The 13,270-nt window shown below is 40.6% G+C and overlaps 1 protein-coding gene across 8 annotated transcripts in view; it reads right to left on the bottom strand.

Annotated features, from left to right (window-relative positions):
* The window catches only part of LOC144667784 (signal transducer and activator of transcription 5B-like), a 246,403-nt gene that overhangs the window by 43,361 nt on the left and 189,772 nt on the right, over positions 1-13,270 (bottom strand). For 6 of the 8 annotated variants that reach the window (XM_078529229.1, XM_078529225.1, XM_078529224.1 and 3 more), the window contains 3 exons: positions 9,688-9,825; positions 5,581-5,737; positions 1,117-1,206 (listed from right to left, as the gene is read on the bottom strand). In XM_078529229.1, the coding sequence (XP_078385355.1) occupies positions 1,117-1,206; positions 5,581-5,737; positions 9,688-9,815 (375 nt within the window). In that variant the 5' untranslated portion in view covers positions 9,816-9,825. Of the gene's footprint in view, positions 1-1,116; positions 1,207-5,580; positions 5,738-9,687; positions 9,826-11,353; positions 11,467-13,270 lie in introns of those variants that run through there. The other 2 variants (XM_078529231.1, XM_078529232.1) reach the window with 2 other exon arrangements.

Here is a 13,270-nt window from a genome sequence, read left to right as displayed (position 1 = left end):
CTGCCTGGCACTTGTGTGGCGCGAATGTTACTTGCCACTTGTCAGCCCAAGCCTGGATATTGCGCCCAGGTCTTGCTGCATTTGGATATGGACTGCTTCAGTATCTGAGGAGTCGTGAATGGTGAACATTGTACAATCATCAGCGAACATTCCCACTTCTGACCTTATGATGGAAGGAAGGTCATTGATGAAGCAGCTGAAGATGGTTGGGCTGAGGACACTTACCCTGAGGTCAATTTTTAAAACAAAAATCCCAATATAGAACATTGGTGACAGGTTGGTGATATAGGCAAGTTTTATTACTATGTAAAAATCTTTGCTTCAAACATCACTTTTGACCCTATGATTTCTGTGAAGACAGACAAGTTTAACCCTTCAAAGTCAAAACTTTCCGCAGATCATTTGCAAGAGCAACTGTCAGTTACCAGCTTAGTTTTGATTATTGCAATCAGTCCTTGATCTACTATTTACTTCATCTCTCAATTTCTTCTGGCCTTGTTTGAATCTATACATGTCAATTGCTGAAGCTTCCTCCAAAAAATTCAGTTTCTTTAACTATCTAAAAAGCTGATGTCCATGTTGCTTCTTTTTTTGGAGATGCTTCAGCACCTCTCTTGCATTTCTAACCAAGATGAGCTCATTAATGGATACATGGCCCTTTTCTGATTCCAAGATTTTAACCTTTCTTTTTGTACTTTTCTTCTCTACTCTATCAATATTACTGTAGTCATTCTCCTCCAAATTGCCATTTGTTGCTCCTTCTTAGCTCCAAACATAATATTCTATGTGCTCTTCCTCCACTCTCCATTCCCACTGTGCTGGAAATTTAATACTGTCTTGATTTCATTCACAGGACCTTAGCGATGGCACGCCTTAACATCCTCAATTTTCCATTCGTCTTACAATTTTCTTGCAATTAAGCTAGTCTTGGAGTCAGCTAATCACTACTTTCCAAATTACTCATCTTCTCAATTACTCCCTTAAATCTTGATGAACCTGCACCCTAGTTTCTCAATTCGAAAAAGTTTCTCTGTTTCTTCTTCCACATGTGATTAAACGGGGATTGAAACAGAGTGGAACTGAAAAGAAATTTATTTTCTCTAATCTGTTACTTACATTTGTAGCTTCTCTAATCAGTCTCTGTTCATGGTACAGAATGTGTTTGATTGATCTAACCAGTTCCAGTGGGCAACGATCATAAGTATTCTGGAAATAAGAATGGAAACTGTTAAACCACTCAACAAATTTAACTTATTTTCCAGAACTGAAATCTAAATAGATTAATGTTCATAAAACTTAAATACACAATTCTCAACCTTCCAGATATGAGAAACTATTCAAAACTAAACCATGTTCCTTTTGCATATCTTTCCACGTCACCTCAAAGACAAAATCTCATCAGCATAGTTTCATAGGTGCTAGAGCTCTCCACTCCTCACCCAATGGCCACTATTTAAACTTGAGTTGCAACAGTTGAGTGTTGGCAGATCATTTGACTGTGGGAAGCAATATTCCCATGTCTCATTCTATTTAAATCCAACAACCTTCATGGGCTTACTTTCATCTGGAGATCATTCAGGAGCAGAAAGTGTGGCTGATTATTCTCCTCCCTAGTCCAGGAATGCTGAAGCAATCCAAATGCTACTCAACTGACACCAGCTAACTCAGTACAGATCAGAAATCAGCGGCCGAGCCTTTTTTTTAAAAAGCTGTACTGATGGATCTCCAAAGGGAATATCCTTGAGGCTAAGATTAAGAATTGACCAACTGGGGATTAGTATTTGGGGATGGTGAAGGCTGTGGTCATGATTGGTGCAGGGGCTGGTAGCTTGGGTGGAAGTTGAGAAGCAAATCGTACCATATATTCTGGATATACGAACATACGAAATAGGAGAAGTAGGCCATTCGGCCCCTCAAGCCTGTTCCGCCATTCAGTGGCTGATCTGTTTGTGTTTCAACTTCCATATTCCCATTTACCCCCGACAACCTTTGATTCCCTTGCTTAACAAGAATCTATCTACCTTGGCCTTAAAAATATTCAGTGACCCCGCCTCCACTGCCTTCTGGAGCAGGGAGCTCCAAAGTTGCTCAACCCTCAGAAAAAAAATTTCTCCTCATCTTTGTTCTATAAGGGTGACCCCTAATTTTAAAACAATGCCCCCTAGTTCTGGGCTCACCCACAAGAGGAAACATCCTTTCCACGTCCTTGTCAAGACTTCTCAGGATCTTTATATACTTCAATCAAGTCACCCCCTCATTCTTATAAACTCCAGTGGAAACAAGCCCAGCCTGTCCATCCTATCCTCATAAGACAACCCGCTCATTCCAGGTATCAATCTAGAAATCTCCCAAACTGCCTCCATCACATTTACATCCTTCCTTAAATAAGTAGACCAAAGCTGCACACAGTATTCGAGATGCGGTCTCAGCAATGCCCTGTAGAACTAATGCATAACATCCTTACTTTTAGGTTCAATTCTTCTCGTAATAAAAGGATAGCATTCCATTAGCCTTCTTGATTACACTTGTAACTGCATAATAACTTTATGACTCATGCACAAGAACACCAAGATCCCTCTGCACCTCAGACTTCTGCAGTCGTTCTCCATTTAAGTCATACTCTGCTCCTTTATCCTTGCTGCTAAAGTGAATAACTTTACATTTTCTCATTTAGAAATATAACACATACAGTGCATGCTTTGAAGTATGAGGTCCTTCAGCATGCCTCAAAATTGAACAAACCAAGTATGCAGAGTCTTCTGAATTACCTACTGAGCATCACAAATACAGTTGGATTGTGCCAGTTCTTTGTGTTTTGTAACGGCTTGGAAAATAATCCAAGCTTTGTCTCTTGTTTACACCTATCCCTTGGCCCCTCCATCCCACTTATCAGAGGTCAAGGCCCAAGAGCAAGTGGGAAGCAGAGAGGAATAGAATCCAAGCACAGGATTAAGTGGAAGGCAGCCAGGCAGCTGTGGCTGAGACCGGGTGTGGAGGCTGAAAGATGAGCCTGCTCAGGCTTCGTTTCTATTTTGGGACTGGTGAGCCAATCCAATGTCAGACAAATAAATATGAATTCTGCCTGACTGTTTGCCCAGAGGGAGCACACACCTAGAATCTAAACTATTCAGAGACTTGGTAAGTTGTGTCATACCAGTTGTGCAGACGGCAAGTGGTGGTGTTGGTGAAGCCAATTTCAAGAGCAAGTATGTAATTTTTTTCATCTTGTGTGTCAGGTAATGCTTTTTACTTTTAGACATATGGTAAAATGAGTGAGGAACTGCTATGGTGCATCTATCTTGTAGATTCCCCCCACACAGAGATTTGATTGGGGAAAGATGAAATTGGAGAGAAAGGTATTATGTAATATGATTGTTGAATAACAAACCTATAATCTTAAAGCTGATAAGGCACCAGGACCGGATGAGATGCATCCAAGAATATTGAAGGGACTGAGAGTGGAAATTGCAGAGGCACTGGCAATAACCTTTCGATGTTCCCTGGATTCGGGGCAGGTGCTGGAGGACTGGAGAATTGCAAACATTACACCCTTGTTCAAAAAAGGTTGGAAAGATCTGCTCTGCTGTTACAGAGCAGTCAGTTTAACTTCGATGGTGGGAACCTTCTATAAACAATTATTCAGGATAGAATTAATAGTCACATGGAAAAATGTGGATTAATTCTAAAGAGACATCATGGATTTGTTAAAGGAAAATCATGTCTAACTAAACTTGGAGTTTTCTGAAGGGGTTAACAGAGATGGTTGATGAGGGAGAGCCCATTGATATGGTGCATGAGGGCTTCCAAAAGGTATTCGATACAGTGCCACACAACAGACTTGTGAGGAAAGTTATAGGTCATGGAATAAAAAGGACAGTAGCGACGTGGATACAAAATTGGCTGAGGGGTAGGAAACAGAGTAAGGGTTAATGGGTATTTTTCAGGCTAGAAGGAGGTTTGTAGTGGAGTTCCCCAGGGGTCGATATTGGAACCCTTTATACATACACACACAAATATTTACACACACACACACACACACACAAATATTTACACACACACACACACACACACACACACAAAATTTACACACACACACAAAATTTACACACACACACAAAATTTACACACACACACAAAATTTACACACACACACAAAATTTACACACACACATATTTACACACACACATATTTACACACACACACATTTACACACACACACATTTACACACACACACATTTACACACACACACATTTACACACACACACATTTACACACACACACATTTACACACACACACAAATATATATATATATATAAACAAAAAATATAAAAATGATCTAGATCTTGATGTGCAGGAGACAATTTCATAGTTTGTGGATGACAAAACTTGGGAGAATTGTAAACTGTGAGGAGAACAGTGTAGAACTTCAAAAGGACATTGACACATTGGTGGAGTGGGCAGATAGGTGGCAGATGAAGTTCAATGCGGAGATGTGTGAAGTGATGCACTTTGGTACAAAGAACATGGATAGACAGTATAAAATAAAGGATACTATTCTAAAAGGTGTGCAGGAGCACAGAGACCCGGGTGTATATGTACATAAGTCATTAAAGGTGGCAGGGCAGGTAGAGAGAGCTGTTTCTAAAGCATACAGTATTCTAAGCTTCATTCATAGGGGCATAGAATATAAGAGCAGGGAGGTTTTGATGAACTTATATAAGATGCTGGTTAGGCCTCAGCTGGAGTATCGTGCACAGTTCTGGGCACCACACTATAGGAAGGATGTGAATGCACTGGAAAGAGTGAAGAGGTTTACAAGAATGGTTCCAGGGATGAGACACTTCAGTTATGAGGAAAGTTTGGAGAAGTTGGGACTGTTTTCCTTGGAGAGGAGAAGGCTGAGAGGAGACTTCACAGAAGTTTTCAAAATTATGAGGGGTCTGGACAGAGTAGACAGGGAGAAACTGTTCCTGCTCATAAATGGATCTAGAACCAGAGGACACAGTTTTAAAGTGTTTTGGAAAAGAAGCAAATGCGAGGTGAGAAAAAACTTTTTCACACAGCGAGTAGTTAGGGATTGGAATGCACTGCCTGGAAGTGTGGTGGAGGCAGGTTCAATTGAGGCATTCAAGAGGGCATTGGATGATTATTTAAATGGAAACAATGTGCAGGGTTACAGGGAAAAGGCAGGAGATTGGAACTAAGTTAAAATACTCAGGGAGCCAGTGTAGACACGATGGGCCGAATGGCCTCCTTCTGCACTGTAACAATTCTGTGATTCTGTGATAACAAAAGTAGAAAATAACCAATCATAAAGGGAAAACAGTCAACAATGGAAGAAAATAGGCATATATTTGATACAAATGTCAGACTGAATAAATCATGAAGTAGAAGGCAAAGGAATCTTATATCTCTCTATTAGCGAGTGGAACACAGGAAATTGCTAAAACTTGAACAAAAAACAAACTGGTGTCACACCCATGTATTTGATTTAAAATATAAAATATAGTAATCAATTCATTAGTATCTGGACTCTCAAATGTGCACAATATCTTTCCATAAATATTTACACTTACCTTTAACTGAGTGGCATAATTCCCTAATTTCAGCTTTAATACAAAAACATCTTCACCCATTAGATGATCAGCTTTCTTCTGTAACTCCTGTATCAAGGTCTCGAGCAATCTTTGTGCTCGAAATTCATCTTGTGGATTCTCCAGATCAATTGAGTCCCTGAAGAGAAATAATGTAGAAGGTAAGCATGCAAAAAAAAAAGTTCAGACAAAATTATAAAACAATTAAATTACTCATTTAAAAAAATACTGCATTACAGAATTATCCAAACATCAGTTTTTATCTTGAAGATATCACAACATGAAGCTTGCATTGGTTTGGATCAGAGCTGGGAATACACTGAGGCAGAAAACAATTGTTTGATCGGCTAATGCAACTTGAAGGTTCTTTAAATGCTAGTCCCCAATAATATTAGCCAAGGTGACCTCTGAGAACTTATCTATAAATATCAAAGCCTTCAGGGTTTGTGATTTTTAAAAAAATATCTGGTTAAATATTTTGATAACTTGGCCAAAACTTTGCAGGAATTCAAATAGTTACTTTTAAATTTTTGTTTTGGGGAAAACAAGTTCCCAGTTTGACAAGAAACAGGCAATTTAAACTTACAAGAATAGTGGACAACACTGTGGCTGAAGGAAAATCCTTTCAGTTTTTAAAACCAAAACATAAAAGCTCCAGTTTTCAGTGAAGCAAATTGCACCTTGGTAGCTCTACATATATAAAAAGCAAGAGGGTAGCCAGGGAAAGGGTAGGCCCACTTAGGGACAGAGGTGGGAATGTGTGTGTGGAGCCAGAAGAAATGGGAGAGATACTAAATGAATACTTCTCATCAGTATTCAACAAAGAGAAGGACTTAGCGGTCGATTTGTCAAGGAAAGAGTGTGTAGATAGCCTGGATCATGTTGAGATCAAAAAAGAGGTGTTAGGCGCCTTGAAGAATATTAAGGTGGATAAGTCCCCAGGGCCAGATGGGATCTACCCCAGAGTACTGAGGGAGGCAAGGGAGGAGATTGCTGGGGCCTTGACAGAAATCTTTGTATCCTCACTGGCTACGCGTGAGGTCCCAGAGGCCTGGAGAATGGCCAATGTTGTTCCATTGTTTAAGAAGGGTAGCAGGGATAATCCAGGAAATTACAGGCCGGTGAGCCTTACGTCAGTGGTAGGGAAATTATTGGAGAAGATTCTTCATGACATGATTTACTACCATTTGGAAGCAAATGGGTGTATTAGTGAGAAGCAGCATGGTTTTGTGAAGGGGAGGTCATGTCTCACTAACTTTATCGAGTTTTTCGAGGAAGGTCCAAGATGATCAACGATGGAAGGGCAGTGGATTTTATATACATGGATTTCAGTAAGGCCTTTGACAAGGTCCCTCATGGCAGACTGGTACAGAAGATAAAGTCGCACGGGATCAGAGGTGAGCTGGCAAGATGGATACAGATTTCGCTTGGTCATAGAAGACAGAGGGTAGCAGTGGAAGGGTGCTTTTCTGAATGGAGAGCTGTGACTAGCGGAGTTCCGCAGGGATCAGTGCTGGGACCTTTGCTGTTTGTAATATACATAAATGATTTGGAGGAAAATGTAACTGGGCTAATTAGTAAGTTTGCAGACGACACTAAGGTTGGAGAAGTTGCAGATAGTGAAGAGGATTGTCAAAGGATACAACGGGATATAGATCGGTTGGAGACTTGGGCGGAGAAATGGCAGATGGAGTTTAATCCGGACAAATGCGAGGTAATGCATTTTGGAAGGTCTAATACAGGCAGGAATTATATAGTAAATGGCAGAACCCTTAAGTACATCGATGGGCATAGGGATCTGGGTGTACAGATCCACAGGTCACTGAAAGTGGCAACGCAGGTGGATAAGGTAGTCAGGAAGGCATATGGCATGCTTGCCTTCATTGGCAGGGGTATTGATTATAAAAACTGGGAAGTCATGCTGCAGCTGTATAGAACCTTGGTTAGGCCACACTTGGAACATTGCGTGCAATTCTGGTCGCCACATTACCAGAAGGATATGGAAGTGTTGGAGAGGGTGCAGAGGAGGTTTACCAGGATGCTGCCTGGTCTGCAGGTTATTAGCTATGAGGAGAGGTTGGAGAAACTCGGATTGTTCTCACTAGAGCGACGGAGATTGAGGGGCGACTTGATAGAAGTTTACAAAATTATGAGTGGCATGGACAGAGTAGATAGTCAGAAGCTTTTTGCCAGGGTGGAAGAGTCAATTACTAGGGGACATAGATTTAAGGTGAGAGGAGAAAACTATAGAGGAGATGTGCGGGGCAAGTTTTTTATGCAGAGGGTAGTGACTGTCTGGAATTCGCTGCCAGAGGAAGTGGTGGAAGCAGGTACGATAGTGGTTTTTAAGAGGCAGCTTGACACTTACATGAATAGGATAGGAATAGAGGGATACGGACCCCGGAAGTGCAAAACGTTTTAGTTGACGGGCAATATGATCGGCGCAGGCTTGGAGGGCCGAAGGGCCTGTTCCTGTGCTGTACTTTTCTTTGTTCTTTGTACAGAACATTTAAATTTAATAGCAAGTTTAATGTGTCAATAAAAGTGAACTGAACAACTTTATATTCAGTTTATCCCTCTTTTTGAAGTGGTACTGGTGTTCAAATATATCACTGAAGAGGAATTTTTATATTTGGTGCTGTGCAGTGCTGCCAGTGATTTGGATGAGGCATTAAACAGACCGTATGACTCCTCTTCAGGAAGAGTCTGAAGAAGAGTCACACGGACTCGAAACATTAACTCTGTCTTTCTCTCCACAGATGCTGGCCTGCTAAGTTTTTCCAGCATTTTTTGTCTTTGTTTCAGATTTCCAGCATCCGCAGTATTTTGCCTTCACTAAAACAGATTTATCCAGTCATTGTCTCATTGCTATTTGTGCAATGTTGCTGTGCGAAATCACCTGTTTCTCTTACATGACAATATCAACAACACTTCAAAAAGTACTTCATTGGCTCATCCACAGCCTCCTTCCAACCTCATGCACTGTAAATTCATCAGAAGTTCTATAGAAAAGCAGATAAATAGCCGAAAGAACATGTATTTAGATTGCACCGTTCACAGCCTCATTGTCTCAAGGTAATGAAGTACTTTTGAAGTGTAGCCATTGTTGTAATGTAGGAAATGCAGATTGCAATTTTCACACAATGTCCTACAAACAACAACGTGATAATCACCAGATAATCTGCTTTAGGTGCTGGTAGAGTGATCAATGTTAGCTAGGAATATTAGCTGCTCTCCTTCAAATAGCGACATGGGATCATTAACATCCAACTGGGAGGACAGACGGATCTTGGCTTTCCGACTCATCTGCAAAATGGCACCTCTGACAGTGCAGTATGCCTCAAATCAGTGTTTACTTACATGAGAGACAGATACCGCTCTTGACATTGTTAGATAACAATCACCTTCACATATCAGGAACTATCAGAATCTCAATTAAATGACTGCACTCCATCTCCCGTTACCCACGTTTTACTAATTTTTCATAAGCTTCTGTAACAAAAATACACTGATCCGAGTTTTGAAAATTTCTAATGTCTCAACATCCAGAGCCTCCTGGGGAAAATAGTTCCATATTCCCATAAGCCTTTGTGTAAAAAATAAGCTTCCTGATTTCTCTAACTGGTACAGCTCCAATTTTAAATTTCTGTAAATACATAATTGCTTCTGCAAGATAGATTGGTCCTTAAACTTCATTAAGCTGTACATTAAAAATATACCCTCAACGTATCTTCTAGTTTAATCAATAAAAATACCAAAGAATTGAAGATAGATTTATTAAATAAAGGACAAGACTATTATAGAAATGTATACATGCAAGTTTATTATGGTCATTTTGCCCAGACTGTCAACATTTTGATGCAAGAGATCATCAAGAAACCGACCACATTCTTATTCAAATATAGGACTGATTTCATCTTAAGCAAAGCACAGAGAAGTAAAACAGCATTGTGCCTCAAGAGTACTCTCAGCTGTGGTTAAAATGATGGCCAAGAGAACAACTGAAAGCACAACCATATGTCCTAATCCTGACTAGGCATCAATAGCCATTTGGAGCATATGACTTGAACAGATCTAAATTCTACATACCATGCCTGGCTTTCGATCCACTGTGACAAGTAATGCCTAACTTCAATTGGAAAATGCTGGCCATACAAGGACTGCATTTGACGTAGAGCTTCGCCCTGAAGCTGCTGGGCCTGAATCCATACTGACATGGTCTAAGATCTGAAAGAAGTTAAAATCACAAAACAAGTCACTATCAAGAATAAAATCCCCAATTCAATGAAGTGAATATCCATTTGCAAAAATCACATTTAAAGAAAAAAATCAAACATAGCATTCTGCAGCAGCCTCCCAGTAACTAGCTTTCAGCTCACTTCAAAATCAACTGATTTAGACCATTTCCTCACAGTGAATATGTAAGCAAATCATCATAGAAGGAGCAAGGTAGTTTGACTACAGATCTACATTTTCATTGAGCCTGACAATTTTGCGCCAGAAAACAGGCTACCCATGAACAAAATTACAGGTCAGCTCCTAAAATCAATTACGGTTAAAGTTTTAATTCCTGGGTAAAATAAAGCTCTATTCAACCAATACACATAAGACAAACACAAATTTCAAAAGCTTAAACACTTGATTGACTAATTGATTGGTTCAAAGATCAGGTCATTTAGAAATTATGTATATGGCAGAGTTTCAGAAGTTGGGCGAATTGGTATGGTCATAGGAGATCAAGAACAATGATACAGTTGAATGAACTTATATGAATTTAGAAAAATGTATTGCCCTTTCTGTAAACTTTAAAAGCATTCTGAGGCTTCTGATTTTGTATACATTGGAGAACGAAATACTCAATTTAATGCCAACATGAGAAACACTAGTCACATATAGCATTGCCAAATAATGAGTAAAATTTCCCCCACACCAATGTAATATCTTGATTATCCACATTTATCATCTTAATGGTCCACGAAGTTGTCAGGTTTACTGCAGACCTTTAGTCAGGAGGAATTGGATTGAATGAATCACATTTTTTGTGGGACACCTTATTAGCTGGCAAATGGAGATTTTTATTGTGTTAGTCTGGCTGCATTCCATTTGTACTCCAACTTATTATGTTCTGCAGTTCATCGTTGTAATTTTGGCGAAAACTCAGATCACAAATCGCTCAATGAGTGGCAATTATTGTCTCAGCAATTATTAAAACTAAGGTCCCGAACAAACCCCAAACTGCCTGATGACTTAAGAATTACAACAGGTGAAATTGTAAAACGTATATAAAGGTGGCATAAGTTAGAAACCAAAACTATGAAAACTACAATAGGATTAACAAAATTTGCGCACAGCAATTTTCTCCACAGTGAACATTGTTAAAACCGGTAGTATTTTAAAAACACTATAAATGAAGCGAGACTGACAAATTACTATTAGCCAGGTACAGAATCAGGCACAAAAGAAAAATCACTGTGTGGCTTGGACAGGGCCAGAGGTAAGCAGAGAGAAAGGGGGTGCGGAGACAGGGCAGGACGGGGCAGAGCAGAGAAATGCCAGGGGGTTGGGGTAGGTGGAGGAATGCAGGGCGTGGAGGAATACGTGTTGGACGAAAACTTTATTCACAAGTGTAGTTTCACATGATAATTTGATGAATTGATTCAAGCATGGTTTTTAATCAATTTGTTCGTTTAGAATTTTCCCCCAAAACAATTTCCTACAGCCACAAACTGAAGCAGGAGACTGTGCAGTGACTCACTTTAGTGCTTAGTGTGCAGTTTTCAACACAACCAGCTTCCACAATAGATTCTAAGCCAGAAAGGATATTTATGCACTTTTCAGCTGATTTCATTGCATTTTGCAGAAAAATGCTGAAGGCTCGGAGTGCCCAAATTTCCTCTCTATCTTCATGGTAACAGGAACAGGAGTTTCTCGCAGTAGTAAAAACAAAACACAGCCAAAAAACAGGTACAAGGAATCATTACCAGATCTATTTATATCTATACCATTAAAAGACCTGTGTCTGGTGCTAGTTTATCTTCACTACACTCAACACTTAAAATCCACCTCACATTGGCACCTACTTCAGTAACAAATTACAACCAAGGTGGTTGAAAACAGTGTTGAGTGAATAAGCAAACTTGCCAATTAATGACCACTTAAGGGCCTCACCTGCCACCGCTTGAATTAACCCAGCTGTGGGCTGGCCTGTCACCATGCGGCGTGCTCAAGTAAACCTGTGCAGGGTGCTTGTCGTTTTCCTGGGGTGGAGGGTAGGGTGTTGTAAGATGTTGCACGCAGTTTGGTAGATCTCAAGGTATTTGTGGTCTTAGGTAGTTTAAAGGTATTTATTAACTACTATAAACTATACACATAGGCGCAGTAAAAAGTCCAAGCTAGGAGCTGTCTCCATGCTTGCTTGTGCACACTGCTCTGTCCAACACTCAACTAACCCCTAGGTGTGGGTCATGTGTTCTATTACACCACTGGGTGGGCAGCACTGTAATAAGTCCCACCATAAGCCTATATATGTGCCAGAACCTTAGACTACACCCCCCCCTAGTTTTTATCCAATGTAATTACAAGTTATCCCAATTTTATCCTATGTACTTATATTATCACTACTCTCCCACCTTCTTTCCCCCTTTCCCTCCCACCCCCCCTTACCTATGAGTTCACAGGTTCAGGCGGTCTGGAAGCCTTCCATATCTTGTTCTCACTACAGTCAGAAGAGCAGTCAGGTCTGTTGCTGCAGGTAAACTTTGTTGAATTGGAGGTTGCTCTGGCACCTGGATGCCTTTTCATCCTCTTTTTCCATTCTTTGGCATTGAATCTTTGTCGATTCTCCAATTATAATAATCGAATATGGTTGGCTTATCCTGCTCTTTACGGAGCGGACGAACACCAGGTTCGTTTCTATAGTATTTTTTCTCTACTTCCTTCGTGTGGCTCACCATGACGCAAGCTGAGATTCAAGATGGCTCTCCCTGATGTGAGGGTGTGACTTGGTAGAAAACTCACCTTTGCATTTGGCTGTGTGGTGTGCTGTCATCAATGGATGGTTACTACTTGGTTCCAGCATTGTCTGTGGCACTGTCATGCTGGCCAGCAATTACAGCGTCTGCTCTAATCTCAGGATTTCTCTCTCCAACTGGTGTTGGAGCCCGAGGTTGAGGTTCTTCTTATTGTTGGTTCCTTGCTTGACTTTCATCTACTCGGTGTCGTGGTAACCACCTGAATGGTTGGCTGGTCTGACCAATGAGGGGCTTCTGGTAGCTGTCATGGAAGTGGACAAACCTGCTCTGCAAACAGAGAAGACAATTTAGAGCTCAAGTCGAAGTCAAGAGAATCTTTCTTGCTGGAGCTCTAAGGAACTTGCAGTTCTGTGTAATTTATGAGTGGTTGTCTTGACATCTGCTGTTTTGAGGAGGTTCAGGGCTACACAGGCATCTCTGCTCAAGAGATTAAAAGACTGGTTATGGATGAAGGACGTCAGCTTGAAGATTTGTTTGCTGCCACCCTTAACAGTTCCCAAATCATGCCTAGGAATAGAAGCCGGATTCCTCCTGGCCCTTAAAGTGGTATGTCTGTTGTCCATAGCCAGAGGTGTCTCAGCCATGATTCTTTGTCCGATAAGACCATAACCCTGACTCCCGTGTCCAATTTAAAGTTTGTG

This window comes from Cetorhinus maximus, chromosome 25, assembly GCF_964194155.1.
Source record: "Cetorhinus maximus chromosome 25, sCetMax3.hap1.1, whole genome shotgun sequence".
In the NCBI taxonomy this organism is placed as follows: Eukaryota; Metazoa; Chordata; class Chondrichthyes; order Lamniformes; family Cetorhinidae; genus Cetorhinus; species Cetorhinus maximus.
This window is presented reverse-complemented; position numbering and strand designations above follow the sequence as displayed.